Source organism: Mixophyes fleayi, chromosome 8, assembly GCF_038048845.1.
Source record: "Mixophyes fleayi isolate aMixFle1 chromosome 8, aMixFle1.hap1, whole genome shotgun sequence".
NCBI classification, from domain to species: domain Eukaryota; kingdom Metazoa; phylum Chordata; class Amphibia; order Anura; family Limnodynastidae; genus Mixophyes; species Mixophyes fleayi.
This window is the reverse complement of record NC_134409.1, coordinates 116,098,627-116,122,706: the sequence shown is the minus strand read 5'-3', so window position 1 is coordinate 116,122,706 and position 24,080 is coordinate 116,098,627. Positions and strand designations below refer to the sequence as shown.

The 24,080-nt window shown below is 41.6% G+C and overlaps 1 protein-coding gene across 2 annotated transcripts in view; it reads left to right on the top strand.

Moving 5' to 3' along the window:
- The window catches only part of ERC2 (ELKS/RAB6-interacting/CAST family member 2), an 804,554-nt gene that overhangs the window by 606,068 nt on the left and 174,406 nt on the right, over positions 1 to 24,080 (top strand). For both annotated transcript variants that reach the window (XM_075183253.1, XM_075183252.1), the window contains one exon: positions 4,659 to 4,724. In XM_075183253.1, coding sequence (XP_075039354.1) covers positions 4,659 to 4,685 — 27 coding nt within the window. In that variant the 3' untranslated portion in view covers positions 4,686 to 4,724. The remainder of the gene's footprint in view (positions 1 to 4,658; positions 4,725 to 24,080) is intronic.

Sequence of the window (24,080 nt, the reverse complement as noted above, 5' to 3'; positions counted from 1 at the left end):
CATTTTCCGACCAGACCCCAAGAAGTTTGATATATTTATTTCAGAGATTAACATCAGGATGTGAGATGTTCTTTAATCTTGGATTTTAAAAGCAATGCAAAGTTAACAAAATTTGCAATGATATACAGAGATGCACTGCATCTCTAATTAGAATAAATATCTACAATAAGCTATTCCTATGTGAGATCAGCCACAACCATGTATTATACAAAACCGGAAAAAGTTGTGAAATAGTTGAACAGGAAAATACAGGCAATAGGCAACAGTGAATTAACCAATAGGGGCTGAAGTGATTTCAGGACTCCTAGAACTCAGAGAGAGAATTAGTCTCTGGGTGCTGGGGGGCCACAAGTCAAGGCAGTGGCGGATCCAGGGGGGGGCGATAGGGGCGATCGCCCCCCCCTAGCAGACACTTGCTGCCGACGGCTGCACAGTATGTGCAGGTCCGTCCAGCCGTGACAGGCAGGGACAGTGTGCTGCCCGGCTGCTCTGATTGTGTGGAACACAATCAGAGCAGCCGGGCAGCACACTGTCCCTGCCTGTCACGGCTGGACGTACCTGCACATATTGTGCAGCCGTCTGCAGCCTAAGATTTTAGAAAGGGGTGGGGCCTAAATCGCCCCGGGTACAGTACTTTTCTAGATCCGCCCCTGAGTCAAGGTGACATCAGAGGGCTTATAGGATTCATGGGCCCCTGTGTGCCACACACCCTGCTCCCATGATACATATGCTAGTGAGCTTTATTAATCCTTTCAGCGATAGAACAGTAATCTTAGTGTTTCTACTACTATCCAAGAGGTATAGGGAGAGATGATTCATTTAAACACAATGCTGCAGATTAATTAAAGGTCCTGTGGGAGGCTGGCTGCAATCAACACTGGGAACTTCAGCTTCCAGGAACCAGAGGAACTATAGCAAAGCTAGCAGATGATAAACGTAGTCTCAATATACAACTGTAAGCAGTGGAACATTTTGCAAAATTTTGATGGAGAAGGTAGGCTCAGCACATAATTTAGTTAAGCACACCACTGTTTTGCATACTGAACCTTGTAGTTCTACAAGTGATGGAGCCTAGAGGTTGCCTACCACTTTCAGCGTCTAGTTGCTAGAGCTCAGCTAATGCCAACATGCTAGAGTTGAGCTAATGCAAACAAGTACATTTTCACATTAACTTGGATTGATCCTTTAATAACAGGCTGGTTTGATAAAAATCCCCGAGACACAGTGGTCAAAGAGGAAATGTAGAAGTGGCGCTATGGAAAATGCAACGGGAATGTAAGTGACCGGAATTTTCTAGTTTTACAATGATGGCGGTATGGCATACCACCGTACACCCCCACTTCCACCACTGCTAAAGCCAAAGTTGCACGATGAGAACATACAAATGCCACACTGCTAGGGCCCTCTATGAGGCAGCAATGCTAACCACTGAGCCAACATACTCCCCATTATTATCTGAGGTTATATTAATTTGTAAAATCTGGAATGTTTATATTTATGAGTGTTACATTTACATGTAAATACAGATTATAACTCATTATTTTGCCTAGAAATGAGAAGAAACCTGTAAAAGCCTGTACACCTTTTGTACAGTTTGAGGGAACTCGGTAATCAGAACCAGTGGTTATGATGAATGTGTATGTGATTTGCATGTGTTACATTATATCCTTCTCATTGCTGCTCTGTCAGAATATCCCACTCCAGTTGAGAGCATGCTGACATATTTCCCCCAAACATCTGTTTCCTAATAATCATTGACATGAGAGAGCTGTTGTGTGCGAAGACCAGTAACACCAGTTGTACTGGCGGCAGATCGAGAGAGACTCCAGTTCCTGTCTCTTTCAATCATAATTAATAACTGCAAAGTGTATTTAGTGGTTGGGTTTCGTGCAGCGCCAGTCTCGGAGTACTGTTTTATACTGTATTATATACAGCGGTAGGTCGGCTAGGATGAAGATATCACTATAATGAAAGAATATATCTTGGAGCATTTTCATTATGAAGTTTGGACAAGGAATGGTCTTTTGTGCAAAGTATTACAAGTACAGGATTCCTTATCTGGGGTCTGGGTTTGATATATAAAACATTAGTTTAACTAGCCTTCTCTGGGATTCAGTACTAAAGTTTGAGTTGATCCACCTTTCACTGGTGTATAATTTCACAGACCAGTACATAACGTAACAAGATGTTACAGAGCAGCACAGTGTATATAGTGCTACAGGGCATCCTCATAAAGCACAATCATATCATAGAGTATAGTGGTACAAGACAGCGTAACACAGCAGTCAGCATACAGATGAAGAACGATGACAAATTGAGTGGCAACACAGATGGTGTATAAGGTCCACACAGGCACACTGCACTCACATACACACTGTGGGTGATTTACAGCTGGATGTAAGTACATTACCGGTGTACATTTGCTCCGGATACAGATGTATACGTCTTATTTTAAGTTGGAACTACCTAACTATTGAGTCTATGTATGGACAGATACAGTGTGACATGAAACATTTTCTCCATGCGGTCATATACAGCATTGCTCCTGTCTTAATTGCAAGTCAATTGTTTAGTGTTACCGGGCAGCATATGGTGTTTAGTATAGGATATCCTAGTGCAGTTCTCTATCACTGTATAGTATATAGTAGTACAGGACAGCTTAAGGCATCACATCACATTATCTAGGAAATACTAGAGCAGCATTATCTAGGATATTTTAGAGCAACTCTCTATCACTGTACAATATATAGTAGTATAGTACAGCTTATGGTAGCACATCACATTAGCTACTGGTACAGGGCATCACAGGGCAGCATATGGTATAATATGACTGTATATTATGGTACAGGACATTCTATAAAATCACTCTATCACTGTATACTATATAGTAGTACAGGACAGCTTATGGTATCACATCATAGTAACTAGTGGTACAGGGCATCGCAGAGCAGCATATGGTATTATATGACAGTATATAGTGGTACAGGACATCCTGAGGCAGCACTCTATATCACTGTACAGCATATAGTAGTACAGGACAGCTTATGGTATCACATCCTAGTTACTAGTAGTACAGGGCAGCATATGGTATTATATGACAGTATATAGTGGTACAGGACATCCTGAGGCAGCACTCTATATCACTGTACAGCATATAGTAGTACAGGACAGCTTATGGTATCACATCCTAGTTACTAGTAGTACAGGGCAGCATATGGTATTATATGACAGTATATAGTGGTACAGGACATCCTATGGCATCACTCTATATCACTATATAGTACATAGTAGTACAAGGCAGTTTATGGTAGCACATCATAGTAACTAGTGGTACTAGGCATCACAGGGCAGCATATGGTTTTATATGACTATATAGTGGTACAGGACATCCTATGGCATCACTCTATATCACTATATAGTACATAGTAGAAGGCAGTTTATGGTAGCACATCATAGTAGCTAGTGGTACTAGGCATCACAGGGCAGCATATGGTATTATATGACTGTATACAGTGGTAAAGGACATCTTGTGGTAGTACATCATAGTAACTAATGGTACAGGGCATCATATGGTATTATATGATAGTAGTAGTACAAGGCATCACAGGGCAGTATATGGTATTATATGACAGTATATATTGGTACAGGCCATCTTAGGGCATCACTCTGTATCACAGTATAGCATATAGTAGTACAGAGCAGCTTATGGTATCACATCATAGTTACTAGTGGTACAGGGCAGCATATGGTATTATATGACACTACATAGTAGTAGTACAAGGCATCACAGGGCGACGTGTTATCACAACATTTAACAACTTGTCTGAAATATCTGTCCCTTACTGCTTCTGTTCAAACAAACCATTTTTGCAATAAGCCATTTTTTGTTACAACCAGTGGATAGTTTATGTCCCACAATCTCGTCCGCCATATCTATGACACCAACAGTTAATGTTGGCACTGTAGGCAGCGGGAGTCTGTTCTTTTGTAATAGACTCTTTAAAGATTTTTGCAATGTATTTTATATAACAATCTTTTGAGTTTTCTTCTATGTATGCAGCGTCCGAGCTCGAAACATTGATGTCACTAAATATGTTAGTCTACAGAATAGTTTTACAACCAGGAGAAGAGATGTCAAATGCCACATCTGTATTCACCATCAGACGGGGCCCTGACTTAAGAGTCCTCTGGGATTTAGGCAGGGCACCGCTCATTATAAATAAGCTGGGACAGGAGATTTAAGGTTAAGTGTTTGTCAATGAGATCTTTATTACAACGCTGCCCTTTTTCTCACAACACATCTTCCCCTTGCCCTTTAATAGATATACAGAAAAGGAGTCCTTTGGCTATAATGACTACTTAAGTCTTTTCTTCAATGTTATGCAGGTGTTTTTTATGTTATATGTAACCTTCTTGTTGTTTTCAAATAAACATCTTTGAAATCAAGTCTGCAGTTTCAAAACACTATCAATCTTGGAGAACGGGGTAACTTACAGATGCAATAAAAAGAAATTCTGTTTGTGTTGGGTATGGGAAGGGAATGTCTTGTTTAGTTACTAATCGTTTTAGCACAATGGGTTTGTGTTTGTTTGTAATGTATCTTTCTTCTCTGCATTCCTATGCTAACACCTTGGTGGATCTTCAAATGAATCGTCCAGGATGACGAGGAGGGAATATGGGCGTAACAGCTCCAGCAAACCAAAGTTCCAGTTTTATTTTGTTGGGTAAGGAAGAACTTTATTTTAACCTAACTTGGAGATCGCATGTTCTGCTTGTCATGTATGTAGAAGAGCTGGCTGTGCCGTCAATTCTGTGTCCAGAGACGATTGCCATGGCATTTGGATTGTCTCATTTCTTTCTTTTCAATTATGCACAGAACTTTTTTGAGGCCTTAAAGTTAAAAAGAACTAAATAAAATGTATTTGCACCTGTGACTTTGGTTGCTCTAATGTCGGTATACCAGTAGCCAATCACAACTTTCTCAGCAGCCTGCCAAGCTTTGCGTTCATTGAAACTCTGTTGTCAAATAGCATAATTATAGGCTTGTGTAATGCATATCTTAGTTCTTTTATAGAATACATTGCACATATGGTTCATCACAGTTTTATATGTTGATGCGCCCTTTGCCATTAAACGTGTAACATGAATACACAGAGGTGTGAGTAAAGAATAAGTCACAGATGGTGTGACTTTCTGAGTAGTGTATATATATATATATATATATATATATATATATATATATATGTGTGTGTGTGTGTGTATATATATATATTGATCTTTTGATCAGGAGGGTCTAGGTCATCAGTGTTAATTTATGAGGCACTAACCCTAGCTTCCAAAACCTAGCCCTAATCAACCCCCTGCTGCCAAATCCAAAACTTTTCCCAATGACATTTGAGACATCAAAATTATATTATATTTAGCAATGAGATATGTAATAAAAATATTAGCTATCCACCTTATACCAATGCAAGAAGCTCTACAAATAATATTGGAGGTATAGGTGGGCTAGGGACAGGACTTGAGGTAGGCACAAGAACCACCTGACTGGCACTGAACACAGTAATTGTATCACAATGAACAATAATGTCATGTATTGATCGTGATCAATACATGATCATTTAGCCACTTACTGTTCCCTACTGAAAATATATCTATGGTTGGTCCTTCTAGCTTGCCAAGTCTATTTATCGAATTTTATTGTGGACCTATCACCTGGGGGTAAATATATGCAGCTGAGAGTTTTCCTGCGGGTTTGAAAAGTGGAGATGTTGCCTATAGCAACCAGTCAGATTCCAGCTGTCATTTTGTAGAATGTACTAAATAAATGATAACTAGAATTTGTCAAACCCGCTGGAAAACTCTCAGCTTGATACATTTACCCCCAGGAGTTTATTTATGAACAAAGAATACAATACAAATTGCGATGGATAGTTTTGATCTTTTATAAAGACATGTAAGGGTTTCTTAGTACACTTATACAATGTAGGGGGCACTTAATATAAATTGACTTACCTTAGGGGGGTACTTCCTAAAACCTAAATGTGTACAAAGAGGTACATACAGTTGAGCACTGGTCTATAGTACTGATGTTACGGAGGAGGCTGGCAGTGGAGAGACAAAGCACAGTACAGCAGGGCGCTTAGCATACTAGTCATGGTAATTAGCATGTTACTCGTCTGTACCCTCTACCAGATGAACAGAGAGGGAAACATATTTATATTTTTGCTTTTTTTATTACAGCATTCCAGTTAATTTAAATAAATTCCTGTCCCATATTGATGTCATCTTTAAAACTTTCCCCTCAGTGTTTCTCCTCTGTTCTCAAGTGCGTTTTTCTTGTTAAATAAAAGCAGAGACAAGGGCTGAAATCTTGAACATCTGTTGAAATCCTCCCCATCCTTTCATGTTGTTTGCAGTGGGTTATAGGTAAACTTTTCTCAGGAGAACAATATCATACAAATTGCTGTTTAATGGCCCTGTTTTACAGCCTGTCTCCCTCACAGTCCTCTGCTAGATTTTTCAGCTCCTATCTGTGGGCACTAGTAATTAATCTGTGTTTACCTGTTTTTCCCTGAATGATTTCCTTGCAGAAATCTCCTTTATCCTTCCTTTGTCCTTATCTGGGCGGGTGATACATGTTGATTGGATGACACAGATCTTTCCTCTTCCTATACATCAAGTTACTGTGCGGCTGGCCTTAGAGAAATAAAGGGTATTATGTTATAGAAAAACTACACCCTGTTTATAACTATAGTCTATTTAATTTTATCTTTTTATACACATTACAAGTTATTTTGAATATGCTTTCTCTGCATGTCTGTATTTACTAATAGGAGTGTGGGGTGACATGCTGCTAGCTTGCTATGAAGAAGTAATCAAATAAGGCTGATCAAAAGGACAAAGGACTTATTTAGAATGCCACCCTGTATAGTTTTGTGAGACCTTGTTTCATTGTCAGATCTCTATAATACAGCCAAACACATTGGCTCTATAAATGTACTCTACACCAAACTGAAGGAGCCCTAGATGCTCAAACACCCTTCTAGAGTTTACAGGCTAAAGAAACTGTGGAGAGACAAACACATTGTCAACAAATAATAATAATGAATTGCATTCAAATATTTTACACATCTTTCTTTTCAAATTGCGCTTCCATTATGTTTCCTCCTTTCCCTTAGCTGCACAGTCACAGTTCTGCCAACTGTTTTTCACCTTCCAAACTTTTAAAGTACATTCTATCCGGATGTTGCCATCACTTATCTTCCCTCTGGATCATCTCAACAATCGCTTGAACATTTCTCTGCTTGACTACCTCATTTCTTATCCTCTGACATCCCAACCATCATCCTGGGAGATTTAAACATCCCAATTGATTATCCACATCCTCTTTGTGACTGCAAACTACTCTAACTTCCTCTCTTGACGTTTGTTCCGTTTCTGATTTCTTTAACACTCTTTTCCCTTTCTTAGACCGCCACCTGTTCACCTACCAGCTCTCTTCCACCACTTTAAACTTTTTGCACTTTAACTCATCCATGACTCCTCGTACCCACAGGAACTCTTTCATCTCAACGCTGTCCACTATCTCAGCCGTGGCAGACTAAAGCCTTCATAAACTATCCTGCAAGTAGAATATCATTAGTGAAAGTCTCATACCTCTTATAACTTACTGGAATATACTGCTATCTACAGGCGCGGGCTGGCATAGTACAACCCGGGGGGCACACAGGCGGCCGCATCATATGACACGCGATGCGGCCGTGTCTGACGCGGCCGCATTGCGTGTCATGTGATGCGGCCGCCTTCCGGCCGGCCCTAAGAGCGCTGAAACGAGTAGCCCGGCCCCCTGCCCCCCAGGCCAGCCCGCCCCTGGCTATCTACAACTCACACATGACATTCTGTGAACGCTGCCAAACAAGTATACTTTCAATCTCTTGCTATGCTAGTATATTTCCGTTACTATTGAAGCATGTGGTTATTGCTCCTATTCGGTAAAACAAAGTACTCTCACCCAAACTCTCTCTCAGATTACCGTCCCATCTCTCAACTCTCGTGTCCCTCCGTTGGAAGGCATGCTGAACCTTGCCTCACACTGCCTTTCCTCGCACAACATATTGGACCCTTTCAGTCAAGCTTTTGTTCCCAATCCAAACACTCCACAAAAACTGCACAGACTAAACCAAACCATTATTTGATCTCCTAAACCTTAGAGGCCACTATTAATTTCTAATTCTTCTTGACCTTTCTACATTTGACACTTCTGACCACTCACATCTCATACAACTGCAGCATCCCCAGGTCTTCAGGACACCGTCCTTTCTGAGACCTTACCTTAGATATAAAACCACTTCTTCAGTGTTCATTTTTCTAGACCCATTTTCATCCTGCTTCCTCTATCAGTCCTCGTCCATCTGCTCATCTTTATCTGTTTCTCTTCTCTTGTAAAACTGATTCCAAAATTCCGTTGGATTTTTCTATCACCTCTATGCAGATAATACCCAAACTTATTCATCCTTTGTGGATCTTTCACTACCCATGTTGACCCGCATTACAGGATTTCTTTTTACAATTCATCTTGAATGTCCTCTCGCAACATCAAAAACGATCTTCCAAAAACTTTAATCATTTTCCCATCAGTCAACATCTGATATCTCTACTTCTGCAGATGACAATACAATAAACCCAACCCATCAAGCTCGCTGCCTAGGTGTCAACCTTGACTCAGAACTGTCCTTTATTCACCACATCCAGTCTGTATTCAAATCCTTTTATGTACATCTTGGATACTTCTCCAGAACACGCACATATCTCACTCTGCAAAAAATAATATTTCATGCACTCATTTTATATTTCTTGACCACTGAAATTGACTACCCTCCTTATTGATCTTCCCCTAACCAGACGTTTATCCACACAATGTGTTATTTTACTTCTGTTTTGTTCTGCCAGTCCAAGCATTAGTTGCCTGTACCTTACCGAATCCAATATAAAATGCTTCTACTAATATACAAAGCCGCTATCAGAATTGCACCAATATAGTCTCTTCTTTCAAAATATCTCTCAGCTTATCCCCTCCGCTCTACCTAAGATCTGAGCTCTTCATTCAGACTCATTACTTGCTCTTATTCCCAGTTACAGACTTTTTCTGGCTCTACCAAGAAATATTTTTTCAAGGCAAATTAATCTAGATTTTGTATTCAAAATGGATTGTAGGGATGAACGTCTGGGCAGGGTCAGGCTAATAAGAATGGAATTGCAATCATCAGTGTGGGATACTATGGGCCTGATTCATTAAGGAAAGTAAGGCAAAAAAATGAGTGAGACAAGCCATGTTGCAGGGGTGCAAATTAGTTAATTATTTTGCACATAAGATAAATACTGGCTGTTTTTTCATCTAACACACAAATACTTTGTAGCTTTATTTTTGCACTGAAATTTAAGGTGATCTATGACATGCCCTACCCCAACTATAAATCTGTCCCCACATTTTTTAATTTACCTCCCCCTCCAATGCAGCATGGTTTTGCCAGGGTGCAAAGTTACCCACTTTTTTTTGCTTTACTTTCCTTAAATAATTAGGCCCTATAAGTGCATTAATTAAATTTAATTAATTAATTACGTTTTTGCAGTGTCTTGTGTGAGATATGAGCGTTTCCTGGAGATGTTTCTTGGGTTTATGTAGCAGGATTTGGATACATCACTATACCAAGGTTCTATGCACACATTGTGTTATGCCATGTGAATAAGATTGCATTGGTCATAAGGGTCACTGATCACTATTCAACCTAATAATAGCTATGCAGTAATATTGAATTTATCTCTATAGAAATGCGCTGCAAATGCTCATCCATTTGGTGTGTGAACGTGTAAATCTAGGACAATTTAAAATTGTTTAACAAAATAGATACATCTGGAGCATATTTCCTTCCTATAACTACTGCAGCTTAATAGTAATTTTTATAAACTAAATTATTGTTCCGTCATGCTTTGGTAATTTCTCTCAAAACATTAGGGCCTGATTCATTAAGACATGCATACTAACTGTAATATGCGGTTTTTAAAGAATCGCGTATACTCATGTCCGAATGCAACAAAGGAGCGGATGTGAAGATACATGTGGTGATGAATATAGGTGTAGGTCTGCTGTGCTCCACTAGACAGGACACTGTAAATACGTCCAATACATATGAGGAATATAAACTCACAAAAGAATGCACAGAAAATTAAGAAAAATACTGTACAGTTATTGTTCCATCATAGTCATTGCTGACAAAATATAAAAAAATATATATTTTTTATTTTCTATGAAATACATTTATTATGATTAATTAATATCTACTGTACTTAAAATATTTTTTTGCAGTTGCTCCTGATGGCAAACACATGTCCTAGCATACATACACAGCCGTCATCACTAGTAATCAGCAGTTGACAAGACTTGACCTGTAGCTGGAGCAAGAGATACATCTAAAATACAAGGACCTTTGAGATGTCTAGAGATTGAATAGCCACAGCTGCGTGCATTTGAGATTGGCACACCCTTACTGTACATTGACTACGGGCAATCGTCCCCCGCTCGCCCCGTCCCCTCCTTGAAATCATAGACTGTAGTAAGAGTCCTTTGCGTTCTGTGACGTGTTGTCTGGGCATGCGCAGAGTAACAGTGCTGATTATACGCTCAAAATCGACGTTTACTTCCCTTAATGAATCGGGCTAATTATTGTGTAGTGTTTTATTACTTGTTTTCCAATGTTTAAGATCAGTAAGGTGATTTCTAGTGACTGGGGATATTTTGAGTTGTTTATTTTGAGTAAAAGTATATATGAAATTCAGAGCATTTTTCGGTTATAATTGAAGGTTTATGCAGGTTTTTTTGTACATTTGTTCTCTACAAATTTCAGGGATTTCTGCATTGAAATCTGATATTATTCTTTCCATATGTCTGCTGATACATTTGAAATATTAAATGTAGCAGTTTTATGAAAGCACTGGCCTCAGTGTGTGGCAATTTGTACATTGGTAGAGTTCTTCATGCTTAGTAAATATGAATTACATGGACTAGGAATGAAGTCCATGTCAGTATTAGAGTCTAGATATTTATTTAAAGGAAAATATTCCTGAATTATAAGTAGAATTTATTACACTTTATCTTTGTATAGATCTCCAATACAGCATATAGTTCTAAGCCGGCGGTTCCCAAACTGTGCGCCGCGGCTCCCAGGGGTGCCGCGGCGCTGTAACTGGGGTTCCGCGAGCCAGACATAAAAAAAAAACCAAAGAACACATAAACTTACCAATCCGCCGTGCGGCGGGACCCAGCAGCCTCCTCTCTCCTCCAGCAGCTTGTTACTGACGTCGATATTCAGTGACAGCTGCGGGAGAGAGGAGTCTGCTGGGTCCCGGCGCCCGGCGGATTGGTAAGTTTATGTGTTCTTTGTTTTTTTTTTTTTATGTCTGGCGCGGGTCAGAGGAGTGAGAGGGAGAGTGACAGCAGGGCACAGGAGAGTGACAGCGGGGCAGACAGAGGGGGAGAGGAGAGTGACAGCGGGGCACAGGAGAGTGACAGCGGGGCAGACAGAGGGGCACAGGAGAGTGACAGCGGGGCAGACAGAGGGGCACAGGAGAGTGACAGAGGGGCAGAGGAGAGTGACAGCGGGGCAGACAGAGGGGCACAGGAGAGTGACAGCGGGGCAGACAGAGGGGCACAGGAGAGTGACAGAGGGGCAGAGGAGAGTGACAGCGGGGCAGACAGAGGGGCACAGGAGAGTGACAGCGGGGCAGACAGAGGGGCACAGGAGAGTGACAGAGGGGCAGAGGAGAGTGACAGCGGGGCAGACAGAGGGGGAGAGGAGAGTGACAGCGGGGCACAGGAGAGTGACAGCGGGGCAGACAGGGGCACAGGAGAGTGACAGCGGGGCACAGGAGAGTGACAGCGGGGCAGACAGAGGGGCACAGGAGAGTGACAGAGGGGCAGAGGAGAGTGACAGCGTGGCAGACAGAGGGGCACAGGAGAGTGACAGTGGGGCAGACAGAGGGGCACAGGAGAGTGACAGAGGGGCAGAGGAGAGTGACAGCGGGGCAGACAGAGGGGCAGAGGAGAGTGACAGCAGGGCACAGGAGAGTGACAGCGGGGCAGTGGAGGAGGACACAGCGTGAGAGGGGCAGTGGAGGGGGACACAGCGTGAGAGGGGCAGTGGAGGGGGACACAGCGTGAGAAGGGCAGTGGAGGGGGACACAGCGGAGAGGGCAGTGGAGGAGGACACAGTGTGAGAGGGGCAGTGGAGGGGGACACAGCGGAGAGGGGCAGTGGAGGGGGACACAGCGTGAGAGGGGCAGTGGAGGGGTGACAGGGGGCAGTGTGAGAGAGGGCAGTGTGTCTGGATACAGAGGGGGCAGTGTGTCTGGATGCAGAGGGGGCAGAGTGTCTGGATGCAGAGGGGGCAGTGTGTCTGAGGGCAGAGTGTCTGGATGCAGAGGGGGCAGTGTGTCTGAGGGCAGTGTGTCTGGATGCAGAGGGGGCATTTTTGCATACAACTAAATAAGTATTTCTGTCCTGACCTAAATACCTATTATAATTTTTTGACCCAACTACTTCTAAAACAGGACTGCTCAATAATTATTTTGGAGGGGTGCCTTGAAAAAATTTGGAGACTCTAAGGGTGCCGCGAACTGCAAAAGTTTGGGAACCACTGTTCTAGGCTATTCAGTATATCTACAGCTATACAAGTACACAGTAAGGCAGTAGGGAATGTTTACCTGTGCCCTGACATACAGCTGCTCGTATGCGTTATCATTATCATCATCAACTTTGATTTATTTAGCGGCAGGAAATTCCTTAGCGCTTTTAGTATTGGAAACAAACATTAATAAAACAATACTGGGTAATACATACAGACAGAGAGGTAAGAGGGCCCTGCTTACAAGCTTACAATCTATAGGACAATGGGAGTTTGAAACACAAGGGCACTTGCTGTACACCTTTACCACATGCATTAGCTTGCCCAATCAAAGACATGGGTTTGGGCAGCACGGTGGCCTAGTGGTTAGCACTTCTGCCTCACAGCTCTGGAGTCATGAGTTTGAATCCCAACCATGGCCTTATCTGTGTGGAGTTTGTATGTTCGCCCCGTGTTTGCGTGGGTTTCCTCCGGGTGCTCTGGTTTCCTCCCACTCAGGGAAACATCAGTTTTGAAACATTTACTCATCCCTAATGCAAGTTACACCAATGCAGAAACCACATGAATGGAAAGTGTGCGTGCTGTGCAGAAAGGGGCAAGATAAGATAATCGTCACTTAAAAGTTTATGTTTGAGGGCATCTGAGACCACATTGGAGAAGTCTAGATGGGAAATGGCCATTGCATAGACAATACACTTGTTGGATCATCATTTGTTTAGAGATACAGTAATAATTACCAGCAGAATGGAGAAACTGAGATATAAGTGCAAATTTGTACGTTGTTAAACCTTCAGATAATCTTGCTATAGACATTTTCATGCTGATATATCAATGACTGTCGTCCCCAATTATTGTAACGTTTTAATTGAATGCTTGCAATTTAAAAAAAAAAAGCTGGCAGTCTGGACAGATAAGTCTGTAGAGTAGATTTTATTGGAACCTTTGTCATACATTATCTTTACAAAGAGCAATGATTTGACTGTGAGTGTAGACACATCACTTTCATCTCTCATCTTTACTGTGATCATTCCATGTCTGTCCTTGATGTGGTCATATTAATGCTGTGTTGTGTAAGATCTTCCAATCTGACTACATGATGAAAGTGGAATCTTTTAAAAATAGCTCATGGTATGAAACTAGGATTTCTCTTGAAGATAATGGTTTGAAAAAAAAAAAGAATCAGCTCATAGCCTTTACCTTCTAATGTGTGGTTTGGAATTATATGCCACTATTTCATAGATTTGCAAGTAGGAAGTAATGACCACGCCTAGGTCTAAAGATTTTCACAGTTTATTCCTTTTCTACTGTATGTTATATTGCCAGTGTCGGACTGGGGCATGAAGGGCCCACCGGGGGACTGCAATGCTAGGGGCCCACCAGAGGGTGTGTGGCCAGCCATCATAGAGGTGAAATCAAACACTAGAGGGGGAGTGTTCAGCCCACGAAGGAAAGCTAGCACCATAGTGTAGTATATAAAGAATGCAGTATGTATATAAAGTACAGAGTCTTGACCTGCCCCTTCGATTGGGCGGAACAGTCACCAAAAATCGGGATTGTCCCACTAGAATCAGAACATTTGACAGACTGTCCTACCTGTTCTTGTCATCACTTTCAGCACCTGTGGCTGCTGGTTTCTTTATTTGCGGACCCTGGAATGTTGGGGGCCCTGTTTGGAAAAAAATGGGTACATTTAGAAAATTACAACCAGGCCCGGCGTTAAATCATTAGGACCCACGATTAATACTCGTGCCTCCCCCCCTCTTCTTCATCACTCTGTCCCCTTCTGCCCCCCTTCTTCTTAATCCCTCTGTGCCTTTCTCCCCCCCTCTTCTTCAGCACTCTGTGCCTTTCTGCCTCCCCTCTTCTTCATCACTTTGTGCCTCCCCCCTCTTCTTCATCACTCTGTGCTTCCCCCCTTCTTCTTCATCACTCTGCGCCTCTCCCACTCATCTTCATCACTCTGTGCCCCCCCTCTTCTTCATCACTCTGTGCCTCACACCCTCTTCTTCTTGAGCTGTCGGGCGTGACTTGATGACGTCCAATGTGAACGGAGCAGAGATATATATATATATATATATATAGTATATTTTATGTTTAAAAAAAAAAACCTGCTCCCCCCACCAACGAAGGGGGCAGAATTTACAGGGGTTGGGGCCTACCGGGGTATAGCCCGGATTTCAGGCAGGCCAGTCCGACCCTGTATATTGCATATTACAAGCAGTGGTGGAATTACCATGGGTTCTGGGAATGTGGCAGCTATAGGACCCAGAGGTCAGGGGGTCCCGGCACCCCCTCACCTCTTCTTAATGCATCAGCACATGCTCATAAGAGGCCCTGAAGGATGCCTTGCACCTACACAAATTTTGCTATGGGCTCCAGCAATGCAGAGTTCTGTCCCTCGTAGAGCTACAGTGCCACCTTACTGATGACTCCCAGAGCATACTGGCACTTGTAGAACTATAAGCACTAGCATACACTGACATCCAGGGCATGCTGGCAATTGTAGTGCTGTATAGGAAAATACTGTAAAAAACACAGACACCATAGAAAATAAACTTAAATTAAAATAAGCAGTTCACTAATTGCTCATTCACCGCTTATTGTGAATATCAATTAACTAAATTGACACAAAGAAGTTAATTGAGACCGCATATGGCGTCTAGCCACTACTAACCAATCAGAACGCCTTTCTCACGCTCTAGCCAATTGCTAGATGGTGCTCTGGAGAGGTTAGAGGCAGACGGACCTTCACCTTGGATTTAAATTAGAAAGAAGAGGTTCCCTTTAAAATTAAGTGTCTATTAAAGTGAGGGGGGTATTTATATTAATTGAAGAATTTATCTATATAGTCTGTGTTTATTTTTTACAGTGTTTCCTACGTGGCACTATGGGTGCCAGCATACCCAAGCAGTTTATGGCTGCCAATGCTTGCTGGGACCAGTAGTGCCACATATGAATTTATTATTATTATTTTTTACATAAAAACATCATAACCCCAACACTTCAGGCTGTTTTTAGTAAGGGGGGACTCTATTTTGCAGACCCATTCCCCTAGGAAGTCATCCTCCTGCTGAACAGACTGGAGCTGTGTCCCACTTTGACTACTTCCCTGTTACAGTGTGCAGGGCCACCAGGAGGAATTTGTGGCCCCTGTACCGCAACATCTATTGGCCCCCCTCCATACAGGCTTAGGATAAGGGTTATGTGCCGCCTAACATACATTAATTATACACAGTCTAAATAAGCTCATAGGGAAAATCTGTGGTTGTTGGATAACAAGCATTGAAGGGTGGACAACCTTTGGCCTGGGGGTCCAAGAAATTACTGTGTGGATGTGGTATGTGTACTGTGGGTGTGGTTATATATAGCCAATGAATTATATGAAAATATGTTATAGAGCTATAATCATATACAACTTCTCCCAGCCGCATATGTTCAGCAGCCTTGTGGCCCCCACACAATACAGAAACCACATCACGCCCCATGCTCTCTGTAGCCTCATCATGCCACATGCCCTCTGTAGCCACATCATGCCCTATGTAGCCACATCATGCCCACTGTAGCCACATTATGCCCCATGCCCTCTGTAGCCACATTATGCCCCATGCCCTCTGTAGCCACATCATGCTCCATGCCCTCTGTAGCCACATCATGCCCTCCACAGCCACCTTGTACACTCCACAGCCCCATCATGCCCTTCACAGCCCCATCATGCCCTCCACAGTCACATCATGCCACCCCGAGACACATCATGCCACATCTAGCCACATTATGACATGCCCAGCCACATTATGCCCTCCACAGTCACATCATGCCACCCCCAGCCATATCATGCCACGTCTAGCCACATTATGCCACCCCCAGCCACATCATGCCACATCTAGCCACATTATGACATGCCCAGCCACATTATGCCCTCCACAGTCACATCATGCCACCCCCAGCCATATCATGCCACGTCTAGCCACATTATGCCACCCCCAGCCACATCATGCCACATCTAGCCACATTATGACATGCCCAGCCACATTATGCCCTCCACAGTCACATCATGACACCCCCCAGACACATCATGACATCTTCGTCCGCACACTATGTGCTGCACGTCCATGTGAGCAGACAGAATCCTGCCCGACCGCTCTGACTGTGTTTTAACCACAATCAGAGCAGCTGGACAGCAGTAAAACGTAAAAAAGGGGGCGGTGTCTAAATCGCCACCCCTAAGAAAAATCTCTAGATCCGCCCCTACATCCATCAGGGTGGAAACTTTCTGCAGATTGAGCAGAAAGCTCTTAATTTCACAAGATTACCTGATTCCGTAAGACTTAAAGCCAGCCAATAAGAAACCAAGCCAGGCTGTGGCTGACAGTGTGATGTCACACAATGTCCGTGACTAGCAAGTGTCTCTAGTGTGTGGCTGCATCAAGATACGACTAAAGCATATTATCACACACTTCAAATGTATCTTCATGCAGATGCATTTAGCACACCAGGCTGAGTTTCATTTATCTTGCAACTAATCTGTGCAAGTTAACATACCCACAAAAATGTGTCATTTTACTGTCACGTATTCTATGTGTATGTGAGGCCCCCAAGCGAGTAATTTGCCACAAAGTACTTTTGTGTATATGAAAATCTGCAAATCTATTATTGTCCAAGGAAACCACCTAAAACTTGAAGCAAAAAAATCATTACATACTGAATCTATCTATCTATATCTATATGTGTGTGTATGTGTATGTGTATATATATATATATATATATATATATATATATATCTTCCTGTGATTTTAAGTTGGGAGGTCGGTTTCTTTCTCTCCTCAGTCACCTGTTTGCTGCTCTTGTGCTCTGACCCCAATTATCTCCCTATAATAGGACAAGAACTGCATTGTACTAATTGTGTGTTGCCTATTGCCGTGTAATAGAAGATATTGGGGTTGGAATCCCACCAATCAATCATCATGAGAGAACTTGTGAGAACTTCTCCTAGAAAGAATGTGTATTAAATGCCAAAAGTTCATGATGCTGTTTAGACTTATGAATAAGAAAGATAGATGTGGATGAGAAGAGACATTTTTCAAACCGAGCATTAGCTTGCTTCAAAACGTGTCAAATCTGTGACCAGCAGCCAACAAAGCCGGGAGCTGAATTGTGAAGTATTAGAACAGATCACCAAATTGAGCATGCAGCACTTTATAAACGTAGCAGCAAATGTAGCCAGTCACATAGTAGACCATTGTATGCAAACCAAAGTCAGTGGCTGAGATGCACCTTTTAGCAATGCTGTGCACTTTGCTATGCCTAGATTTCCACCACAGGGTTTGCAGAACAAGATGGCTGAGTTTTCAGTATAGAAGAAGATTGTACCAGGACGGTGTTAGGCACAACTAGGGCAATCCTTGGTAGGTGCACTGGTGCTCCTAATTTCTAATTTGGCAGAGCAGTGCAAACTTATCAATGTTGTGCATTGCCAAGGGTTAACTATGTTCCAGAATGTCACAGGAGCCTGACAGCACTGAGTTATAATAGGCTGCCTATCTGCCAAGTTCTTTTGTAAAGAATTAATCAAGAGTGAGAGTGGCTGTGATAAAGTCCTTAGGATTATTGTGCACAGAAGCCATGTGTGAAAACAGCAGTATGAAGTGCTTTATTTTCAACCAATGGCAGCAACGCCTGATAACAATAGGTTGAAAATGTTCTCATTCTTGATGGAAGGTTATGGATTAAATCAAAAGCTAAGATGGAATTCTCTTTCAAAGCAATGTCACGTGTAAAGTGTTTGGGTCAACGATGACTGCTAGCAGGCTAGGTTTTCAGTACAGACAATAAGATTGGCTGTACTATGTGAGAATCCAATTAATATCTTGGATTGGGTTTTTCTTACCTTTTTTTATGGTTAAAATGACTGCTCGGTGGTTAAGAACACTGACTGTGACAACAGTGATTTGCTGGAGACATTGGGGAATCACTTTATTTCTGTGTCCAATGGCCAAACATGTTTGACAGTCAGCCTGTATCTAAATAATTCTGCATAATGTTGTCCTGTGTAATAATGTTCTGTATAAAAAGTAATGAAAACTAATTAAAAAAAGGGATTTTTTTTAATGCAGGTTTAAATACTACGGGCCTGATTCATTAAGGATCTTAACTTAAGAAACTTCTTATTTCAGTCTCCCGGACAAAACCATGTTACAATGCAAGGGGTGCAAATTAGTTTTCTGTTTTGCACATAAGTTATATACTGACTGTTTTTTCATGTAGCACACAAATATCAACTCTAAATTTCAGTGTGCAAATAAGCTATCAAGTATTTGTGTGCTATATGAAAAAACAGTCAGTATTTAACTTATGTGCAAAACAGAATACTAATTTGCACCCCTTGCATTGTAACATGGTTTTGTCCAGGGGACTGAAATAAGAAGTTTCTTAAGTTAAGACCCTTAATGAATCAGGCCCTATGTTCTCTATCAAAGTTACTCATTTTAGTAAAGTATGCTGTATGAGTAGCCTTTAACAGCTAAGATGACAAAGATTTTCAGCATTTTGTACATATTTTCCTAACATTACAGAGTTTCTTCTGCTTAACACAGTTATCTTTAGAATAATTACATGGTTAGCGGTGCAATGGGTGTTTGTGTGTGTTGTGTAGACAGATGACAAACGTGTAAATGGTTAGAAGAGAAATAATTCAATGCACAACAGGTGTTGAAATGAGCTGAAAATCGTCCATTTGGTGGTTTTTGATTTTGTCACTAGAGAGGCATCTCTCCTTTAGACTACATTGTGGATGCTTTACCGTGTCAGTTAGAAAATAATATCCACTGTTAAACTCTTTCTCAACTTTCAGCTTTGTTAAGTACTGAAAAGTGCCCAAACTACTGTGCCCTTGACACAGTGTTACAACTGTCAATCACAGGAATGTGCATGTAAGAGGTCTGGGCCTCTGTGTCCTCAGGCAAAGCCCTTGTTTGCATTTCCTTTACAAAGAACATCTCCTTGTTATTACACCTGCCAGTGTTCAGAGCCCCGACCTCTCACCTATCCGGCCATCTTTGTATACCCCCGGCAATTAGAGCAGCACCCCAGCAGTTAGCATCAAAAAATGTTTAAATCAGTAGATAATTATAACCTATTTATAGACAGGCTTTTTTTATCTTGCTTATTTTCTTTAATTAATTAATTAGTGTATTTTAATTATAGCTATTTAAATATCAGTGCTTTCGTACTTAAAGTCATATAATCGAGTGGAAGCCGATATTTTATGATCTGAACCAATATTCATAAGAATACAGAAACTGAGGTAGATTGAAAGCTCATGTGGACAATTACTTCAACACCTCCTAGTTCAATATATTTCCATTTTTGAGTCCATAGCCGTAGTTTTTACACATACATATATAGATAGATAGATAGATAGATAGATATGTCAAAGTGGAAATTCCAGATCATGTTAAGAGAAACAAATATTTAGAGAAATAACAATAATCATAGACTTTAATAAAACACACTTGTCAACTATTAACAGCTCTCCTGTGGGGTGTGGTTATGAGGGGGCAGGGGGGGATTAATGATGCAATGATGTCATCATTGCCCCCGCACAGTCCTCACTTCGTGATAATGCGCTCTGGTTGCGGGCCATGATGACGAAATTCTACACTCTATCCTGCCCACTCTACTAGGCAGTTTGAGGGAGTGGGTGCGATCCGGGGTTGTGCACTGCTCTCTGTCACAAGCTGGGTAGTTCTGATGGTCTCACCTGCCAGTATCTGCGCTGGGAGGCGCGGAGTCTAAACACGCCTCAGGTCTTCACCGGGGATCCCCGCAAGGAGATTTGGATTTGGCTGCTGAGACGTGTAGGTCGCGGCATTCCCAGGTAGCTACCAGTCGAATCGTGCAATCCAAGGTCAAAACCGAGTGGGCAAGATAAGGTTCCCAAAGGATAAGGCAAAGGAATCTTCAGGAAGCCAGAGGTCAAACCAGGAAATCAGGTTGGGTCCTAGGGAGAATCCGAAGAAGGTAGTCAGGCAAAGCTGGGTCAAATCCGAATAGACAAGAAAGCAAGGTATGGCAAATAATGTAGCCTGTAGAACTAGAAACTAAATACTCTGGCACCCTAGTGGTGTCAGAGTCTAGTTTATATACATGCTGCCCCTTACTCAATGGTGGACGTGGGTTCGGCGGTCACCTGATCTGACCGCCGACAGGAAATGCTGCCTGACGCAATATTCAGGTGCATGTGCCCGAACTTCCTATTATGGCCGGAAGTAGCGTCCCATTGCTAAGCAACGGGACAGCTAGGAAGAAGAGAAGGCGTCCGTCCCTGGCACCCGTGAGTGTACAGGGACGGCGCCTGACACTCTCATTGGAGTCAGAGAGAACTCACAGAAATTCAGGAGAGTAGGTACGTTTCCATATTATCTTGTCACTTGCTCTAACATCATTCAGCAGATCTCAGACTTAAGAGTACTCACAAAGTATTTTTTCACATATAATGCTCCTTAAACAGGAATAATTTTCAAATTGCGTATTAGCTGTGCATGTAATTAGCTGTACATCTCCGTCAATAAAAATGAGGGAGAAAGAGTAATATTTTGATCCACATTCATCCAAGTACTTGAGGTACATTGTACTTTTATGTACCCGGGGCTTGGTAAACCGATGCTTTCTGCTGCTTTCAGTTGCCAGGAACAGTGTCACAAGCAATAAATAAATAGGTTCAGCTGGATGGCTTTAAGATATATTTACTCCAGATGTTCCTGTGAAATGTTGGGCCTGTAACTATAGAACATTTCTCAACATGGAGGAAAGGTTTGGATGTTCATGTTTCTTTACGGAGAGTTGTCTGACCAGCATGTACGTTATGTTGCTGGGCTTTTACACAACTTTCTCCATTTACCCTCCGAGGAAAACCCTGAAGTCATTCTTTCTTTTTTTAACTGTATTAATACTGAACAAGGGAAGGAGTGTTCTGGGCCATTGCTAAAGGTGATGTTATAAGGTACAAAAACCAGAAGCTTGTGTAGTGTCACAATTATTCAAAACAAACATCTAGCAGAATTTTTTGGGCACCTGACACCCCTTCAGTTTCATCAATCTAAGGCTTTATTTCACATTTAATGGCAATATGAGAGATTTTCTATTGGTGCTTATTGCAGCGATTGAAAATCTTCTCTCGCCGCTATTTAGCAATAAATTTTCTTGGGGCACCTGAGCAATACTTAACCTCCCGCTAATACTGTCTGGTAGCGGTGAGGCTGAACTTCCCGCTTCACCAGGGCATTGTGAGAGTTCATGCATGTGCAGTGATGCTGAAAGTTCAGACTTGGGCTTCCATTTCCACTTTTGTCAAAAATTGACGAGGATAAGAAGGTTTTCCCATGCTTCGTTATTGCTGGCGATAACCAAAGATAGTCTTCACCGGCCCAGAGTGTTGGTTAAATAGGTCCCTGTGCCTTTGTGGCAATTCCAGGCCTGGTGCCACATAACAGTCAATGGGAAACTGTTGTTGAATAAATAATACAATAGAAAATGCTGAATCCTTGTCACCCTCGAGCACATAGGCTGATAAAACGCTGTGTGCACATCCTGGGCCTGATTCATTAAAAATGTGCAGAACCGGATGATACACCAGTGAACGCAGAAATATACAACGCAATGGACCCTTACTACAAGCTACAATTTCATAGACGGAACAGGGAGGGGACTGGGCGTATGCACGTAGGCGGTGTTCAGTAAGTGCGTGCCGTGCTCGAGCGCACACAGCATTTTTTTTATTCAAGCTTTGGGTATCTCTAAGGTACGTGTGTTTCAGTCGTATCACTTGCATCAGCTCTAGGTCGGGTGTAAGAGCCCATTACTAATGATGATGGTTGTGTATGCCTGCTAGAACATGTGTTTGCAATCAGAAGCAACTGTAAAAATGCATTTCATGTACAGTAGACATTAAAAACATCATGAGAAATGTATTTTATGGGAAAACATGGAAAAATAAAAGTTTAATGTTTTGTTATGTTATTAACAGGTGACAGAAATAGAATATTTTCTTCTGTGCTTTCTCACAGGTGGAATTTATTTTCCACCTGTGTATTGGATGTATCCTGCAGGGTATTGTCTGCTCGACCTAGACCCATATCTTTAGATCCACTCTTTGTTGAATATGGACGTGCGTATGCTCGATTTACTTGCGTTTAAAAACAAAAAGCAATTTATGTTGTTTTGCGAGCCTTAATAAATCAGGCCCCCTATGTTTTACTGATCATTTATTTAAATATTAAAATACATCCTGCTTACAATATGGTATTATAAACTATACTCATAAATAGGATATATAGTGGGGTTTTTTAAAGACTTTGGGCCTGATTCATTAATGGAAGTTAAGTAAAAAAAATTGAGTACGTTTTCTCCTGGACAAAACCATGTTACAATGCAAGGGGTGCAAATTAGTTTTTTATTTTCCATATAAGTTAAATGCTATCTGTTTTTTCATGTAGCACACAAATACTTGATAGCTGATTTGTACACTGAAATTTAAAGTTGATATTTGTGTGCTACATGAAAAACAGTCAGTATTTAACTTATGTGCAAAATAGAAAACTAATTTGCACCCCTTGCATTGGGACATGGTTTTGTCCAGGAGATTACTTACCCAATTTTTTTTTACTTAACTTTCCTTTATGAATCAGGCCCTTTATTTGTAAATTTTAGTTACATAATGTACAAATAACTGACATGGTATATAGTCTGTTGCCATCAGGAATCTAACATTTGACTTCATGTTTTTAGGAGCAAAAATCTGCTTTTCAGGTTTTTTGGAAGAAGGTTATGTAATAACTTAACACCTACATGCAGCTGCCGCTCCCCACGGCTCCAGAATGCATTGTGACCTGTGGTACATGCCAATTGTATAACAGTGCAAGCGATGTCTTTACATAGGACAATACATTCTATTTGTCAGCCAAGCCCCATTAAAGTCTACCCACGTGTGAATAATAATCTGTTACATCCTATAGGATCTGTCCTGAATGCGATAAGCATTTTCTCTCCCCTTTATTTAGTTTGATTTATTTGACATGATGTCAGATTAATTCGAGGCAAAGTAGACTTTTTTTTTATTTTACTTTTCTATCAGGCCATTACTCACACAATAAGAAGTGAAGAAAAATGCCCATTGGCGTATAGTGACATCATGTGGTTTCTGAGGTGGGTGTGTCTGTGGCTGGGTCTGTATGACAAGCACACAGATAAACTCAACCAGCTCTAAGATACAGTATTGGAATTGGTGCACAATTACTGCTCTGAATACATTCATTCATGTGTTCAAAGATAAAGGGCCTGATTCATTAAGGAAAGGAAAGCTAAAAAAGGAGTAACTTCACACCTCGGCAAAACCATGTTGCATTG